Genomic DNA, 14,913 nt, shown 5'->3' on the forward strand with positions numbered 1-14,913 from the left:
ACTCTCTGCTGAACTCAGAGCCTGTGGGGGGCTCGATCCCAGGACCCCAAGATCATGACCTGAGTAGAAATCAAGAGTTGGAACACTTAATGGACTAGCCATCCAGGTGCCCCAAAGACCCATTATTTTCGATTATTTCCTTAGAGATTTTATTTTCAGATTTGGACAGGGAGGCCATTGCTGACAGTATCCTTGGGAAAGGGGGATGGATGGGTTGGGATAGGCTTAAGGACTTGACACTAAAGCTGGGAATTGGGTGGGAACAGTAGCAGGGGCAGAGTCTTCCTGAGTTCTTGGGACAGTAATGATGAGGAAATTAGATGAGAGGACCAAAATTCTAACCCAGCCAGACATATACCCAGAGAGCTGGAATCAGAATGAAGCTGGGAGTGATACTTTGAATCAGAGGTCAGCTCATCACAGGGCTTTTTTTTTTTTAATAAAGCAGTGGACTTTATTTGAGAAAAGAGCAGTTACATGAATCTCGAGTGATCAGAGTTTTCATCTAAAATATCATTTTATCACTTATGTGTTCATACAATACATAAATATGTGTTGTAAGCTTTACCTTCCTTTGTGGCCCTCTGTGGACACTGGCTAATGGACTTTTGAAGGAGAAAGATGAACTCAGCCAAAGTCTCCTGATTGGAGGCTGGACCTTTGGAATGGCTGCTGAGTGTGAATATAAAATGCTAATTCCAGAGCTTGCCTTCTGCATCTGGGGGCAGCTCAGTTCAGCTGCACAGCTGCCGGTGTTGGCTGGGGAAGAGAGGTGGAATGTGTTAGTGGTTCCCAAACATGGTTGAGCATCAGTCACGATTCATCCAGGATGAGCTCATAATGTTGTAGTAACAAACAGTCCCTCAATCTTGGGACCTTAATACAACCAAATGTACTTATTACTCAGACTATGTTGACAAGGTTAGTGGGGAGGGGTGGTGGTGGTGGTGGTGGTGGTGGTGTGTGTGTGTGTGTGTGTGTGTGTGTGTGTGTGTGTGTGTTTACGCTCACTGTGGTCACTCGGGGACTCAGACTGATAGAGGCTTCATTTCCATGTGAGTGCTTCAGTGAAGGGACTGGGCAGAGCCACTTACTGGCTTTTAAGTACCTGCCTGAAAATGACATATGTCACTTCTGCTCACATTTCAAAAGCAAGTGACATGGCCGAGTCTAACTTCAAAAGAGGCAGGAACATGCAATCATACCATGAGTTTATATGGAATAGTTGTGAAGAGCCCTATTAAATACCGCAACCCTCAAGATTCTGATTCATTTTGTCTTCCCCAGTCATTCTACTAATGCAGATTTGGAAACCTCTGGCCTGTCTAGTTGATCTTTGGAGGAACTGCCCAGCCGAGGGATTCCTTTTCTTAAAGTCCTGAAGAGGCACCATACGTAGTGAGTGTAGGATTGCTTTCAGCAGACGTCCAGTCCGATGAACCACTTTTAGTAGCAACTCACCCACTCTTCAAGAGGGAACCAAATGCAAAGTAACTGTATTTTTTATTTCTATTAACAACAAAATACTTACATAATTTCACTTTTGCTTTTAAGAGCACATATATTACAAATAAAGAAACTCCACAAACTTTAAAGATTAGTATTTATCAACACTTTTGTACACATACACAAATATTTTAATATAATGGTATCTGAAATGTTATTCATACAATTTTAGCACTGTCATAAGTATTAACTAAAAAGGTTCTTTTAAATTTGGTAAAAACCATATATTTTACAATCTTCTATTTACACTTGAAATGTGCTTAAATGTTACAAAAACATTCACTTTGACCTTTAAAATATGTGTACTAGGACTTGGCATTGAACATATTGTAACTGACAGCAAACTTAGGGTTTGCTTTTGAGCTACACATTCATTGGAGTTTCATGGCAAATATTCACCTTGGCTTGATCAACGTTGCTCAAGAAAAAAAAAAAAAATCGTAAGAAATGTGCAAAACTGGAGGCTGGCAAAATTCTCAAGCTGGCGAGGTAAAAAATTATTAACACTATAAAAACTTCAAATAAATTAAATCTTTCTCTTCCCCGAGTTGAGCGGCAAATTCAGAAGGTTCCCTTCGAGGTGTGTCTGATGCAGCAGACCCCCCCTCAAACTTCCTCACTGGCTGAGATGGAGACGGTGGGCAGAGCCGGAGCCACCCTGCTAATGACTGGAGGGCAGGTTCGTTCCGCTCCGCGCTTTGACGGGTCGTCCCTGTACGTAATCTTCACAGGATGAAACGCAACACGACAAAACAAAACGAAAATACAGAGGTTCATGTTAATATTGCCAAGCACAAAATTAAAACCCAGAGCAGTGCTTTCTTTCCTCCCCATAGGGACACTGTGAGTTGTTGAAAATGAGCTTATCAGAGTAGTTCTGGAATTTTTTTCCAAGTCTAGGTCAGAAGCATTTTGGCAAGTTTTAAAATAGCTTTGCAGTACTCTTCAACTACCAGATATAAATTTATAAATAATGACTTTATGATTGTAGCTGAGTAATTCCAGAATTTCATTTTATTCTAGAGGTTTACAATTTATAGTGTCAAAATACCCAAAAGGTGAAACACCTGAAGGCTCATTTAAATGTTTGCATTAATGGAAATATAAGAAAAAAATACACCTTGACCTGATTTTACTTTGAAAATAATATTAACATGTCTAAATGATACCTTCCTGTCATATAGGTGCAAATAATGGTATGTAAATACGATAACAACAGTAGAAACCCCAGGCATCTCTAAAGTGTATCTCTGTAAAGAAGAGACTTAATGAATATTTCAAATTTCTGGCTGTGAAGATTTTCCCGCTTACTTGACATTTTGCTATGGTTTAGCTTTAACCCTTCTCCAAGGCAGATTAACAGTTCTATTTGCACAGAGCACGAAGCATCTGGGTATCCTAGACTGCCAATAAATTCTCCTTACGATCAATGACACAAGTTCTGCTTAAATAATTTGGGAAATAATGTGTCCACAGAGTATCTGAAACTCCCAGAGTGATATGCCTTTGCGTCTTGCCTGCTTGGCACCATAACAGTGTGGATCCGATCCTTTCTCTGTATTTTATATTTAAGATTCGTTACTGCCATTGATTTCGCCATGTGATCAGCGTTAGTGCTGAAACAGACTCCAAGTGAGCGTCTTATATTTATGTTTCATCCAGTTATTTACATGTATCGCCATTTTGGCCTCCATCAAAGGAGGCTTTTATGTTTTTGGCTACATATAAACTAGTGTGGTATTCTGGCTGCCTATAATATAAGGTAGTTGTTTGCCTGTCACTTTAGCCACCCCAACTGCTTCCTCCCAATATCTCCATTTTACACACTAGCATCCACTTTATCCTATTCCATCTCTTTCCGTATACTGAAGTTTCTTTCACCAAGCAGGTGGCTTCAGGATATCCTCTTAGCTATGACTTTTCTGGACACTCCTGGAGCAATTGCATAATTAATTCTATTCCTATTTTTAAAAAATTTCTACGTCTATCTATTCTAACACTATTTCTATTTTTACAAGTAGAATTTCTCTCTTCACTGTAAGTATATATGTAATTTTTTTGCCAGAACATGTCATGAGTATAAAGGTATGTGAATGTATTCATGCATTACAAGATTGTGCTAAAATTTGACTACGTTTCCCTCCACTAGAGGAACCCAACCATTACGGCCAGATTCCTTTTCGTTAATAAAATTGAGAAAAGAAGCAAACAATTTTTTGTTGTTTTAAAGCTGAACTGAGACAACACCCATTTTTAAAAATACTAGGGACTTTACAGATCTTAATCATTGGTTAGCTCTTTCTGATTTCAGGAAGTTGTTCATTACAACCAATGAATAACACTTATCAATGGTTGTCAAGAAAATAGCTAATTTCACTCTAGTATCTTATAGTTTTGCTATGGACAAACTTACACTTATGATTGATGATTATTAACTAGTTTCTCCTCTGGAATTTCTTTTACAGAGGTAGTAGTTAATACTTTGTCCTAATTTTAATCTAAGGTGGAAATGTGGAATGCCCGTATAATAGAGTAAATAATTTTTAAGGAAAACTTTTTTTGAAGTTATTATGTATGTTGTTGTCATTGTCCCATATATAAATACCGATGTGACAAATCCTCAGGACTAGGAGAAAGTTTATCTTTCCTGCCAACAGATCTGTTTTTTACTGAATAATAAGATCTGTGCAATCCATCCGTTTCTTTTCTTTGTATCAGTTTCTTTGTATCCGTTTCTTTTCTTTGTATCAGTTGCCAGGAACACAAAGTCAAACTTTGCTTTTTTTAGTAAAGGAATTTTTTCCTGGAAAAAAATTAGTTTTCTCTCCTCCTAATCAGCTGGTTCTTATCTTTGTGTGAAAGATTTTTGTTGTTGTTGTTTTGTTTTGTTTTGTTGTTGTTGCAATTTGAGGTATACTGAATCTTTGGTTTGGATACAACTGACCTCAAATACATTTTACAAATTGGTAGAGTACGAATTTTCTTTTTAAAAGCTAAGTTGTTGGGGTATCTGTTTGGCTCAGTTGGTAGATCATGCAACTCTCAATTACAAGATTGTGAGTTAAAGCCCCATGTTGGGCATGGAGCCTACTTAAAAAAAATAAAAGGTAAGCTTTTAACTTTAATCAGCAGGCTTTTTTTTTCTTTTTCATATCAGCCTATCTTGAATGGAAATAAAGTTGTTCTAATTAAATAAACACTCAGACAACACTAGCCCCACTATGGAGGTGTCTGGGGAAATATGAACAACTAGGAAGAGAGAGGCAGACCAAAAGGCCACAAAGGACAGTGTAGACATAAGGAAAGAAAAACATACCACTTTTGCTTATAGTACTGAGGGAAATACTAGACACAGAGGAACAGAAGCTGTACAGACATGGACCGCGGCAGAGCTGCCAGGAAAAAAAGAGAAAAGCATTTTTTCGCCTGAAGTTTCAAGGTCAGATGCAATTTACAGTTGGAAACAAGCATTTCTTCACCACCTTTTCCAACTTTAAGATCCATCACTTGTTCTTTTTGTTTCACTCTCACATGTATGATTACCCCCATGCAATCGAGGCATCTCTCTTGAGTTTTTAATTCCCATCACCCCTTCATGATCCCAAACCACTAATAACAATCCCTCATTGAGGAACCCTATCCAGGGAGATTAATGATCTCCAACATAAATCAATTAACCAACTTCTTCCTCTAGCTACTTTGGAGAGTTTAAAATGTGAGTAAAAGGAGATGGAAAAGAAGAAAAGAGAAACAATGAGAAATGCACTTGGAAGAAAACATGCATGGGATATATTTCATGCTTTGTGAATAGTGTTGATAGTGCTAGGCCCTTTAAAGAAACGAAGGGCTACTAATTTTTAATGAGTGGCTACTATGCATGAGGCACTGTTAGATTATTCAAATTTTCCTGCTCAGTTATTCTGTAAAGAGCACATCTTACTCCTGGAGGAGACCATGGGTAGTAAGATGTCCAGGTTGAGTGCGAGAGTTGATGGGTGCTGGGAAGCCAAAGAGTGGCCCTTGGATTTTGACCACTTGATTCTCAGCAACTCAAAAAGTACTGTGATTAATGAATATCCAGATTTTGTGCACAGCCTTATGGAACATGCTGGAGGCATGGATGATATGCTGGTGGGGTAGAGGATTAAGTTTTACCCAATTCTGCACATCTTCAGGAATTCCCAGCCTGGGTAGATGCAGTCTCGTCCTTACAAAGCCGTGACCCTAGACCTGGTGTTCTTCCTGAGTATGGTGCAAAGACCCCTGGTGGCAGACTGTGGAGCTGCACCTCACAGCCAGGGCCTTGTGAGGTCCTACATCAGGGGTGACAAGGAGTGGCAGCAAACCTAGTGGAATGTCACCCAGTGTTCCTTGGTGTCTAAAAGGTTCTATCTATTCTAGAAAACCAACTGCTCATATGGTTTGGATAAACATACCTGAAAATGTTGGAAATTACCTGGATTCTCATCTTTTTTTTTTTTCTATAGATTTTTTTCCCCAACCTGATTGCTGCTTTGAGAGGCAAAGGGTGTTGTACATGGAGGAGTGAGCAACTCCGCGCTCATGGTGTTCATGTAAGAGAGGAGACATTTACAGTCCTTCTGGCACTGGGGATAGAATGAACAGTTTCTATGCACCGGCAGCTTGGGCCACCTCAAGCCAAGTCTTACCTGCTCATTCATGATTGCGGAGAGTTCACTGAGCATGTCCTTATAATGGGACCTCAGTTCTTCCTGGTACTCCAGCTGATCCTCCTTGATGAGCCGCTCGTTCACATCAAGGGCCTGCCCACACGCATCTGCAAACTGCCTTTAGTGACAGCAAAGAACAAATTACCAATCAGCTGTAGACAGGGGCGGCTCCAAGTCAGGCTGCGGAGAGAGTCTGCTCCCTGGAGGAGGTGAGCTCAGGCGGCTCCTGCCTGAAGGCGCTCCAGAACATTCCAACACAGAAAAACTTACCTGAAGATTTCCTTCAAAAGTTTTACTTGGTTGTCAGGGTACCTCTTTGCATTGGTTTCTTCAAGAAAAGCTCGTGCGTAGGCCATTGGCCCAGCATTAACCTATTGGGGAGAAGAGAATTGGCTGAGGAGGATGCCATCTCTTCCGTGGATGGCGCCTTTTCCACTGCAGGAAGGAGTAGCACCAATCCCACAGCACCCAAATCCTCTCACAGAGCCCGGTGATCTACTGATGTGCTCTCTTACCTGCTGTCCCCCGACTCAGGAGTCAGTAAGCTCCGGAAGGACGCATCTGAGAGCTGTACTCCACGGTCACCCTTTGCAAACTGTCACTTGCCCATAGTTTCACATTTTTGTCATATCTGCACTCGGCTTGCCCCGTTATTTTTGCACTGTCTTTGAAAACTAGACTCATTTTTATTTACTGAAATACATTTTATTTTAACATCTGTGAAATCAACTGTTTGATGTGCTACTTTTTTTTTTTTTTTTTTCTATTCACCTGACAGTGAACGCGGATCTATTAGTAAGAGACATTCCACGGTGGTGATGGTGTATGCGCCATCCCAGGAAACACTGTTTGGCTGTATTGCATTTGGCAGTCCAGCCTAGATTCTGGCCGGAGGATGAATTTATCAGATTTGCTGAATGAATGCACAATGCCAGGTCCCGTTCACGCGCACACACATGAGTAGGCTCACACTCGTGAAGGAGTCCATATTCTTTAGAGTTTATAGCCTTTTACTGTGACTGTGGGGCTTGGAAGGAATAAGGTCACAGAAAGAAGCTAATACTGTATTGGAGCTGTCTTCACAAGCCCTTGGGGGCCAGGGATCGCCCGCATGGTAGGATGAGTAAATGTTATGGATACTCTCCTCTGCTTCTCCAGATCCAGAGTCCACTTTCCTCGACACAGCTATGTGCTGAATGAAGCTGTTTTGTCTGGAGTATAGCAATGATTCTTTTGCCTTCTGGCTTTAAAAGATTTATTATTATTACTATTTTAAGTCAGCCATGGGGGAAAAACGAGAGGGAGGTAGCAGGTCAATATCAGGATGAGCATTACCGATTTTTCCTTTTGCCTTGGGCTCCAGTGTAGTTCTACATGGCATGATTACTGGCCTGCCTTTATTTAAAATGTGAACACTTGGTTCATTATAAATTTTTGGCATTATTTTTTTATTTTTTAAAAATACTGCATTAATATTATTTTATCTTGGGTACTGACTCTTTTGATGCCCACTTAAATTCCGTGCCCAAGGTAAGTGCCTCACCTGTCTCTCCCTAGTCCCAGCTGGTCAGGGTCTTTTTGGCCCCAGGGTTTCCTCCTTGTGGTCCTCTATCTAGCAGAGGCATGCCTGTCTGTCTCAGCAGCTGGCTCTCCCAGCTCTCTCTGTGCTTCCATTCACTCTTCTCTCCCCTCAGTGTTCAGGGGGTAACATTCTTGCTAGCTTCTGCGCCCACCTTGTTGGTTTTCCTAAATACTGCTTATGCTTTTGCAAACAGTCTGTTTGTTATATTTTCTTTAATCACCCACTGCGAGCAGGCCATCTGCTTCTTCTCAGGCCTCTGATAGCAGATAAATACCAACACACATCCTATGAACTAATACACATTTTTAAAAATTTTGTTTTTGAACACTTTCATAAGGCTCTTACTGACAGATATTTATGGGAGAGCCATATTTATTATTCAATTAATAATAATTGATTATTATTAACAATTAATTAATTCATTGGTTAGATTTTAGAATATAGAACGTAGTTTATCCAGAGAAGATGGGAGAGGAGGATTGAGGATGAAGAAATTTTATTTTGGCTAAAAAAAAAAAAAAAGTTTATCTCTTGGTGTTTGGCACCATCCATGTGTATTTACAGTGAAACAAGATTTTAAAGACTCAGATAAAGTAGCTGGATGGTAGCACACAGAGAACAGTGTCTCTTATCCCCTTTGTAAAAAATTTCTAGGTCATTTTATACCAGGTTCCACTTTATACCAAGTGCGTCTCCACTCTGAACGTGCCTACCTTCACGCTGACACTTCCTTGGACTTTGAGCTGCAGTCTGATCATGTCCACCTCGTCCATCGTGCAAAGCTGGTTAAGCTCAGAAACTTTCTTGGACATCTCATCAATCGCCACTTCGATAGGATTCAGTTCTGTGCTCGACTGGCTTATGACTTGTATTCTCTTCTTCACATATGGGAACAAGTGACTCGCTGCACAAAAGCAATGCAGGAGAATGTAAAGGTTGAGGGTTAGTGAGTCCGGGGTGCCCCTGAAGGTCTAGACGATATTCTTTTTTTTTTTTTTTTGCACACAGCACCTTCCCCCCTGCATGGTTTCTGTATATGTGAGTTATTTTCCTCCAGTGTATCATGGTGTCTCACATCTCTTAGCTTTGGGCCCAGCTACTGTCGCCTGGCTTGCTTTTCCACATTCAGCTAGCCAACAAATCCTCATCTCTGGGCTGGGTTAAGGCCTTTCGAGTCTCAAAACACTGGAAAGATTATAGCTCCGCCCCCCCCCTTATAATTCAAATAAAAACAATACTAAACCACACTAAATAATGCTTAAATGTATACTCAATAGCTTATAATGTAATAGCTTTGTTCTAACTTTTTGATGATAAATGTTCTGGAAGAGTTTACCGAAGATGAATGTTTCCTATGATTTGGGTCACTGCTATTCTTGTATCTATGGCACAATCCAGGACTGCTCATCTCTCAAGATTCATCCAGAACACCTTTGCTCATCTTTCTCTTTGGTCTGCTTTAGGAGCCCCCCTACCCCACCCCAGGCCGATTTCCCGTGCCTTCCCATTTTCTTTCTCATGCTATGCTCACCTGGATTTCTTGCTTTACTTGGCTTTCTCCTACCAGACCATGACCACCTTGAGGGCAAGACTCTTGGTTCATTTATTTAAATTCCCAGAAGAGTGCCCAGCACCTCGCAGGCCCTCATGGCATGTTTGCTGGATGCGCGAAAGGATGACTAGCTCATAGAACAGATCTAGACGGTATTGGAAGGGATGTGGGAGGTCATCCCCTGCCTTCAGTTTACACGCGAGAAGCCCGAATTCCAGAGTGGTTTAGAAGCTGGCCCCAAAGCACACAATTCTGTGAGCTGCTAACCCTGAAGTAACTGGGGGCAGGCTTGGGGAGAGAGCAGCGGGAAGTTCCCAGGACGCGGACACCATGACCTTGACGGTGGGAACGTCTAAAGGGAAGAGGTGCATCAAGTAACTCTACTGAGAATGTCTCTTCTCGACTTCCCAAGGGAGGGGAAAGCAGGGCTTCGCGGCAAACGTTTGTTAGCCAGTCCCGGGTACTTGTCGGCCAGCCTGAAACCCCGCGAGAGCCAGGAGGCCCCCGGAAGAGAGGGATGCGCACGGCGGCCGGCACTTACTGGTCAGGACCGTGCGTCGCTTGCACTGCTCCTCCACCCCGCCGTGCTTCTTGCCCGACAGTGTGAAGGGCGTCTCGAAGACGAAGCGGTTGATGTTGTGGTGCATTTCGAAATCCGTCTTCCGGTCCTCGATTTCCTTTTCCTCAAAGAACGGCGTGACATAGGTCACCTGGATGTAGGCATACTTGGGGTCCAAATCCTTGGGGTTTACCTGGGTTAACACATTATGCAGGAAGAAGGAGTGGTGAGCCCCAGGTGCTCCTGGAAGCAAGCAGGAAGCTCTGCGTTCCCCCAGCTGGCATCCCGAGGGGCCTGTCCCTGTTCCCTTGGGGAAAGATAGGCGATCGGATCATTTCAGAGCTGGGTGAACTGAAGCGACAGGAGGGGGAACTTGGCTGGACCGCGGTCAAGATGGCGGCAGAGGTAGGATTGGAGCCAGCCCTCCAAGGAGCTGAGGTTCTTGGAAACCTAAGTACCTGCCCAGGGCATATCATTTAATCTTTGATCTTCTTTCTCTTCTGGAATGAATGCCCTTTACCTTTGTCTAGAATACAAGCTTCTTGAGAGTAGAAATATATCTCTTAGGTTGCTGGAGTGGTGGGGGGTGGGAGGGATGGGGTGGCTGGGTGATAGACACTGGGGAGGGTATGTGCTATGGTGAGCGCTGTGAATTGTGTAAGACTGTGAATCACCGACCTGTACCTCTGAAACAAATAATACATTATATGTTAAAAAAGAAGAAGAAGAAGAAGAAGAAGAAGAAGAAGAAGATAGCAGGAAGGGAAAAATGAAGGGGGGGAATCGGAGGGGGAGACAAACCATGAGAGACTATGGACTCTGAGAAACAAACTGAGGGTTCTAGAGGGGAGGGGGTTCGGGGGTGGGTTAGCCCGGTGATGGGTATTAAGGAGGGCACCTACTGCATGGAGCACTGGGTGTTATACGCAAACAATGAATCATGGAACACTACATCAAAAACTAATGATGTAATGTATGGTGATTAACATAACCTAATAAAAAAAAGTATTTTGAAACAAGTATTAAAAAAAAAGATAGGGCGCCTGGGTGGCTCAGTTGGTTAAGCGACTGCCTTCGGCTCAGGTCATGATCCTGGAGTCCCAGGATCGGGTCCCGCATCGGGCTCCCTGCTCCACAGGGAGCCTGCTTCTCCCTCTGACCCTCCCCCCTCTCATGTGCTCTCTGTCTCTCTCATTCTCTCTGTCTCAGATAAATAAATAAAAAAATAAAAAAAATAAAAAAATAAAAAAAAAGATATATCTCTTGGTCCCTCTACAATTCAGCCTGTATCTAGACTGGGGCCATGGGCTCTGGGCTTATAATGTGGAAGGAGGTTCTTCGTCTGTTTAGGGGATTAACTGATGTGCCAATATTTTTATGTTCAGTTTCTCTAATTCTTTTATCTGCAATAAATCATCCTAGATAGTTTCTTTACTAACTCTGCTTTGGTGAATAGGCTTCTCAAACAGCAAGGAAGGTAGGTTGGGGTCCCCAAGAACATCCAGGGAATGGCTCTTGCTGTTTTTCAAGGGTGGAAGAGATGAGACTCGGCCTCTTTTCTAATGATTTCTGGAAGAATTTTCCAACTTCCTCCAGCTTTCTCCATCTGTTTACCCACTCACTGCCTATCTGATTCCAGAGATTTGAGGAAGCTCGAGAACTTCTTTGTAATGCTTCTAAAAATTATACTGTAAGATGATTATAGATAGATGCACTGTAGATAAATACATTGTAAGATAATTGTAACCACTTTATGGATTTAAAAAAACAAAAAGAAAGGAGATTCAGAGTGGCCACTCAGTTTCTCCAAGAGGGATCACTAGCTGATAGGTGGTATTCTGGTGGAATGAAGACTCCAGTGGTCTGACACCAAATTCGACATTTTTCTCATCCCACTAGGAACTCTGTGCTTCCTATTTAGGAGAGCCACCGTGAGGGTGGTTCCAGTTCTGTCCACCTTCACGGGGAAGGGGGAGAATGATGAGCACATTGGTTCCAGTTCTGTCCACCTTTCCAGCTAAGGGGGAGAATGATGAGCACATTGTCACAACTTCTGCCCAGGCCCAGCAGTCTCAGGCCCAGACCCCTCCAAATACGAATTACGTAAAAGAGGACAGGGGAAAAAGACCTTTTCTTTTGTGGCCAGGAGCAGCCTATGCTCTTGGTCACAAATCAGCTTTTCTGGCTCCCTCGCTCTGCCACCCTCTTCTATCCAACCTGTGTTTCTAAGATCTGCCACGCTCTGAACACACCTCCCCCTTTCATTCCTCCTTGGCATCGCCTGTGCTGAGCTTCTCAGAACGCCCTCTGCTTCCAGCAAACACCTTCTCACTCTGCAATTCCCAGAGCGAACATTATCTGTGGAGCATTGCCCAGCCAAGAATGAGCTGTTCAGGGAGCCCTGAGCTTTCTCCGTGTGACTTGGACCATGTCTCCTGTGGTACTTCACTGGACTCTATTTAATTAACTGTTTGCATGTATCCTTCTCTTCTTCTTTTTCTTTTTTTTTTTTTTAAGATTATTTATTTATTTGAGAGAGAGAGCAGAATGAGCAAGAGAGAACACGAGTGGGGGGTGGGCAGAGGAAGAGGGAGAAGCAGGCTCCCCGCTGAGCAGGGGGCCCACGCGGAGATCATGACCTGAGACCAAGGCAGACGCTTAACCGACTGAACCACCCAGGTGTCCTGTATCCTTCTCTTCTTAACCCCATGTGAACTATGAGCTCTGAAAGGAAGAGACTCCATGTGTTCTAGCTCCTAGTTCTGGGCCTGGCATGCAGTAGGTACTTGATAAAAGTTGGCTAAATGAATGAAAGCATATTAGAAGATTTGCAGTAATCTAACCAGAGGATGTAAGTCCTTGCTTCATGGAGCCATGAGGAAGTAAAATAAATGTTCACAGGTTAATACAAGTCTGCCACTGTCACAGAGGACAATTTTAAAATTGGTATGACTCCTGAAGGCCTCTGTGACTGAATAAATATGTTTTGCTGTTTCTTCCAACTCCAACATTGGGCCCAGTAGCTTTAACCCTTAGATTGCTATTCAAATGCAAATAACCTATGGCAGAAGTAGAGAATTCAGTATATTGTTTCTAAGATTACCTAAAAGTTACTCGAATAAACATGTACAACTTTATTGACAAAAGAAAAAGAAATCACTAATCAACCAGCCAATAAACAAACAAACAAAACATCCAAAATAGTTGAGGTGCTTTACTTTGCACAGTCAGGCAGAAAATGAAAACTTTAACAAATATAGTTAAAAAATAAAAAAAATTAAGTCAATTCCTCACATTTGCGTAAATACTGATTTTCCTTTACCTTGTTGGAATCCTGGATTATCTTCACATTGTCTGCTCCGAATTTATCTGCATAGAGCTTGAGCAGTCTTTGGGAAATCTCAGAGAGGCCTGTCAGCTTAGGCTCTTTATAAATATACTCTTTACCTTCCTCCTCTTCAAAAAAGCCCTATGGGAGAGACGTAAGGAACCACCAACTTTATCAGGGAACTCAAATTGCAAATCACAAACAAAACAAAAACTCTACTTAAACAATACATCCAGTCTCTCGTCATCCAAGCCATTGATTAGCACCCTATAAAATTCACAATCAGAGAAAATGTCAAGTAAAGAAAACAAAATCTCATGTTAGAATCAGTCATTAATGAAACACTCCCAACCAGGCCAAAGACCCTTATGAGATAATCTCACACATATTTTCTCTGTTTGTAGAAATCAGTGGTAAGACCTGCTTGCGTATATTTTGGGAGAAGAATGCCCTCATGTGGCAGCCTGGGGTAGAACACAGAGTCTGGAGTAATTTTTGGCCTTTTTATTTAAAGGTTTTCTGCACGTCTTTGAAACTAGCACAGGAAAGTCTGCATGTCATGTAAAGGTATCTAGAGCTATGCGTTGCTATGCATCCCGCATCGTGTTAGATGTGAAGGCACCATACTTTGGATCGTTGTCACCACAGAAATGACATATGGTATGCTCCCAAATACTGCTATTTTAAAAATAACTGTAATATGTCTTCAGAGACCCGATGCAACCATATGCAATTTCATCACTCAGTTGACTTTACTAATAGATCTTTTACATTTTTGCAAAGCTAGGATTGGGATTGAAAATAATAACCATGCCATCGTTTTTACGCCACAGGAGCAAATAGGTTTTAGCCTCTGCTAATTGTAGTTGTCTGATTTGAAACCAGGGGAAGGTAGGAGTCTATTATCTGAGGATAACTCAGTGAGGCAGTCTTCATAACTCCTTCTTTTTGAAGAGACACAGATGCATCTTTCCTGTGGGATACTTGTGAACTCAGAATACTAGATGAAGTCGGGAGTTAAGAACCCAAGCACACACGGTTTTCTCCTGGCTGCAGAATTTGCCTCATGAAAACAGTTTCGAGGGCCAGGTGAAGATTCTGGAGGTCAGAAAGAATCTTAGCTATACTTTTTTTTGTTTTTATCACTTGTGACTAAAAAAAATATTCATTATATGTAAAAAAAAAAAAACATGGATAAAGTGCTCTAATGCTATCTTGTTGGCTCATGTGAGGTGATCTAAGAATAATGATCAAAAGGCACATCTGTATGGGGCCTTATACTTGCAAAGTATAAGGTGTGGCCACTGTGAGCAGTGTACTTTCTATCATAAGTGGGCGCAACTGAAGACAACAAACAAGGCACGTTCATCAGCACAGGTCTTGTCAAGCAGGTGGTTGCCTGTTCCCTCGTGCATTTCCTAAATCGACTTTGGGCTTTTTAAAGACGGAGAACGGTCTTTGTCCAACAGCACATATTCAGTGTTTAACACAGTGCTGGTCTTTAGGAACTTCACTCTACATTTGTCGAATGAATACACAGATGAATGGAATAGTTCTCAGAGGGCATACATCTTAAAAGGGTATATTTGCACCAGGTAGAACTGGAAAAGGTTCCACGGATTTTAATCAAGATTTTTTATTGAACAATTTCTTTGAGAATGTTCAAGACCAAACACAGCTGAATATACGAGTGCC

At 42.0% G+C, this 14,913-nt stretch overlaps 1 protein-coding gene across 3 annotated transcripts in view; it reads right to left on the reverse strand.

Annotated features, from left to right (window-relative positions):
* Nucleotides 1-1,498: 1,498 nt before the first annotated feature.
* Nucleotides 1,499-14,913, reverse strand: part of DOCK10 (dedicator of cytokinesis 10) — a 252,381-nt gene continuing 238,966 nt past the window's right edge. For 2 of the 3 annotated variants that reach the window (XM_021682949.2, XM_021682948.2), the window contains exons 51-56: nt 13,213-13,359; nt 9,873-10,083; nt 8,493-8,683; nt 6,468-6,568; nt 6,177-6,315; nt 1,550-2,229 (exon numbers count right to left, since the gene is read on the reverse strand). In XM_021682949.2, the coding sequence (XP_021538624.1) occupies nt 2,113-2,229; nt 6,177-6,315; nt 6,468-6,568; nt 8,493-8,683; nt 9,873-10,083; nt 13,213-13,359 (906 nt within the window). In that variant the 3' untranslated portion in view covers nt 1,550-2,112. Of the gene's footprint in view, nt 2,230-6,176; nt 6,316-6,467; nt 6,569-8,492; nt 8,684-9,872; nt 10,084-13,212; nt 13,360-14,913 lie in introns of all 3 variants that reach the window. The other variant, XM_044913434.1, reaches the window with a different exon arrangement.

This window comes from Neomonachus schauinslandi, chromosome 3 (assembly GCF_002201575.2).
Source record: "Neomonachus schauinslandi chromosome 3, ASM220157v2, whole genome shotgun sequence".
NCBI classification, from domain to species: domain Eukaryota; kingdom Metazoa; phylum Chordata; class Mammalia; order Carnivora; family Phocidae; genus Neomonachus; species Neomonachus schauinslandi.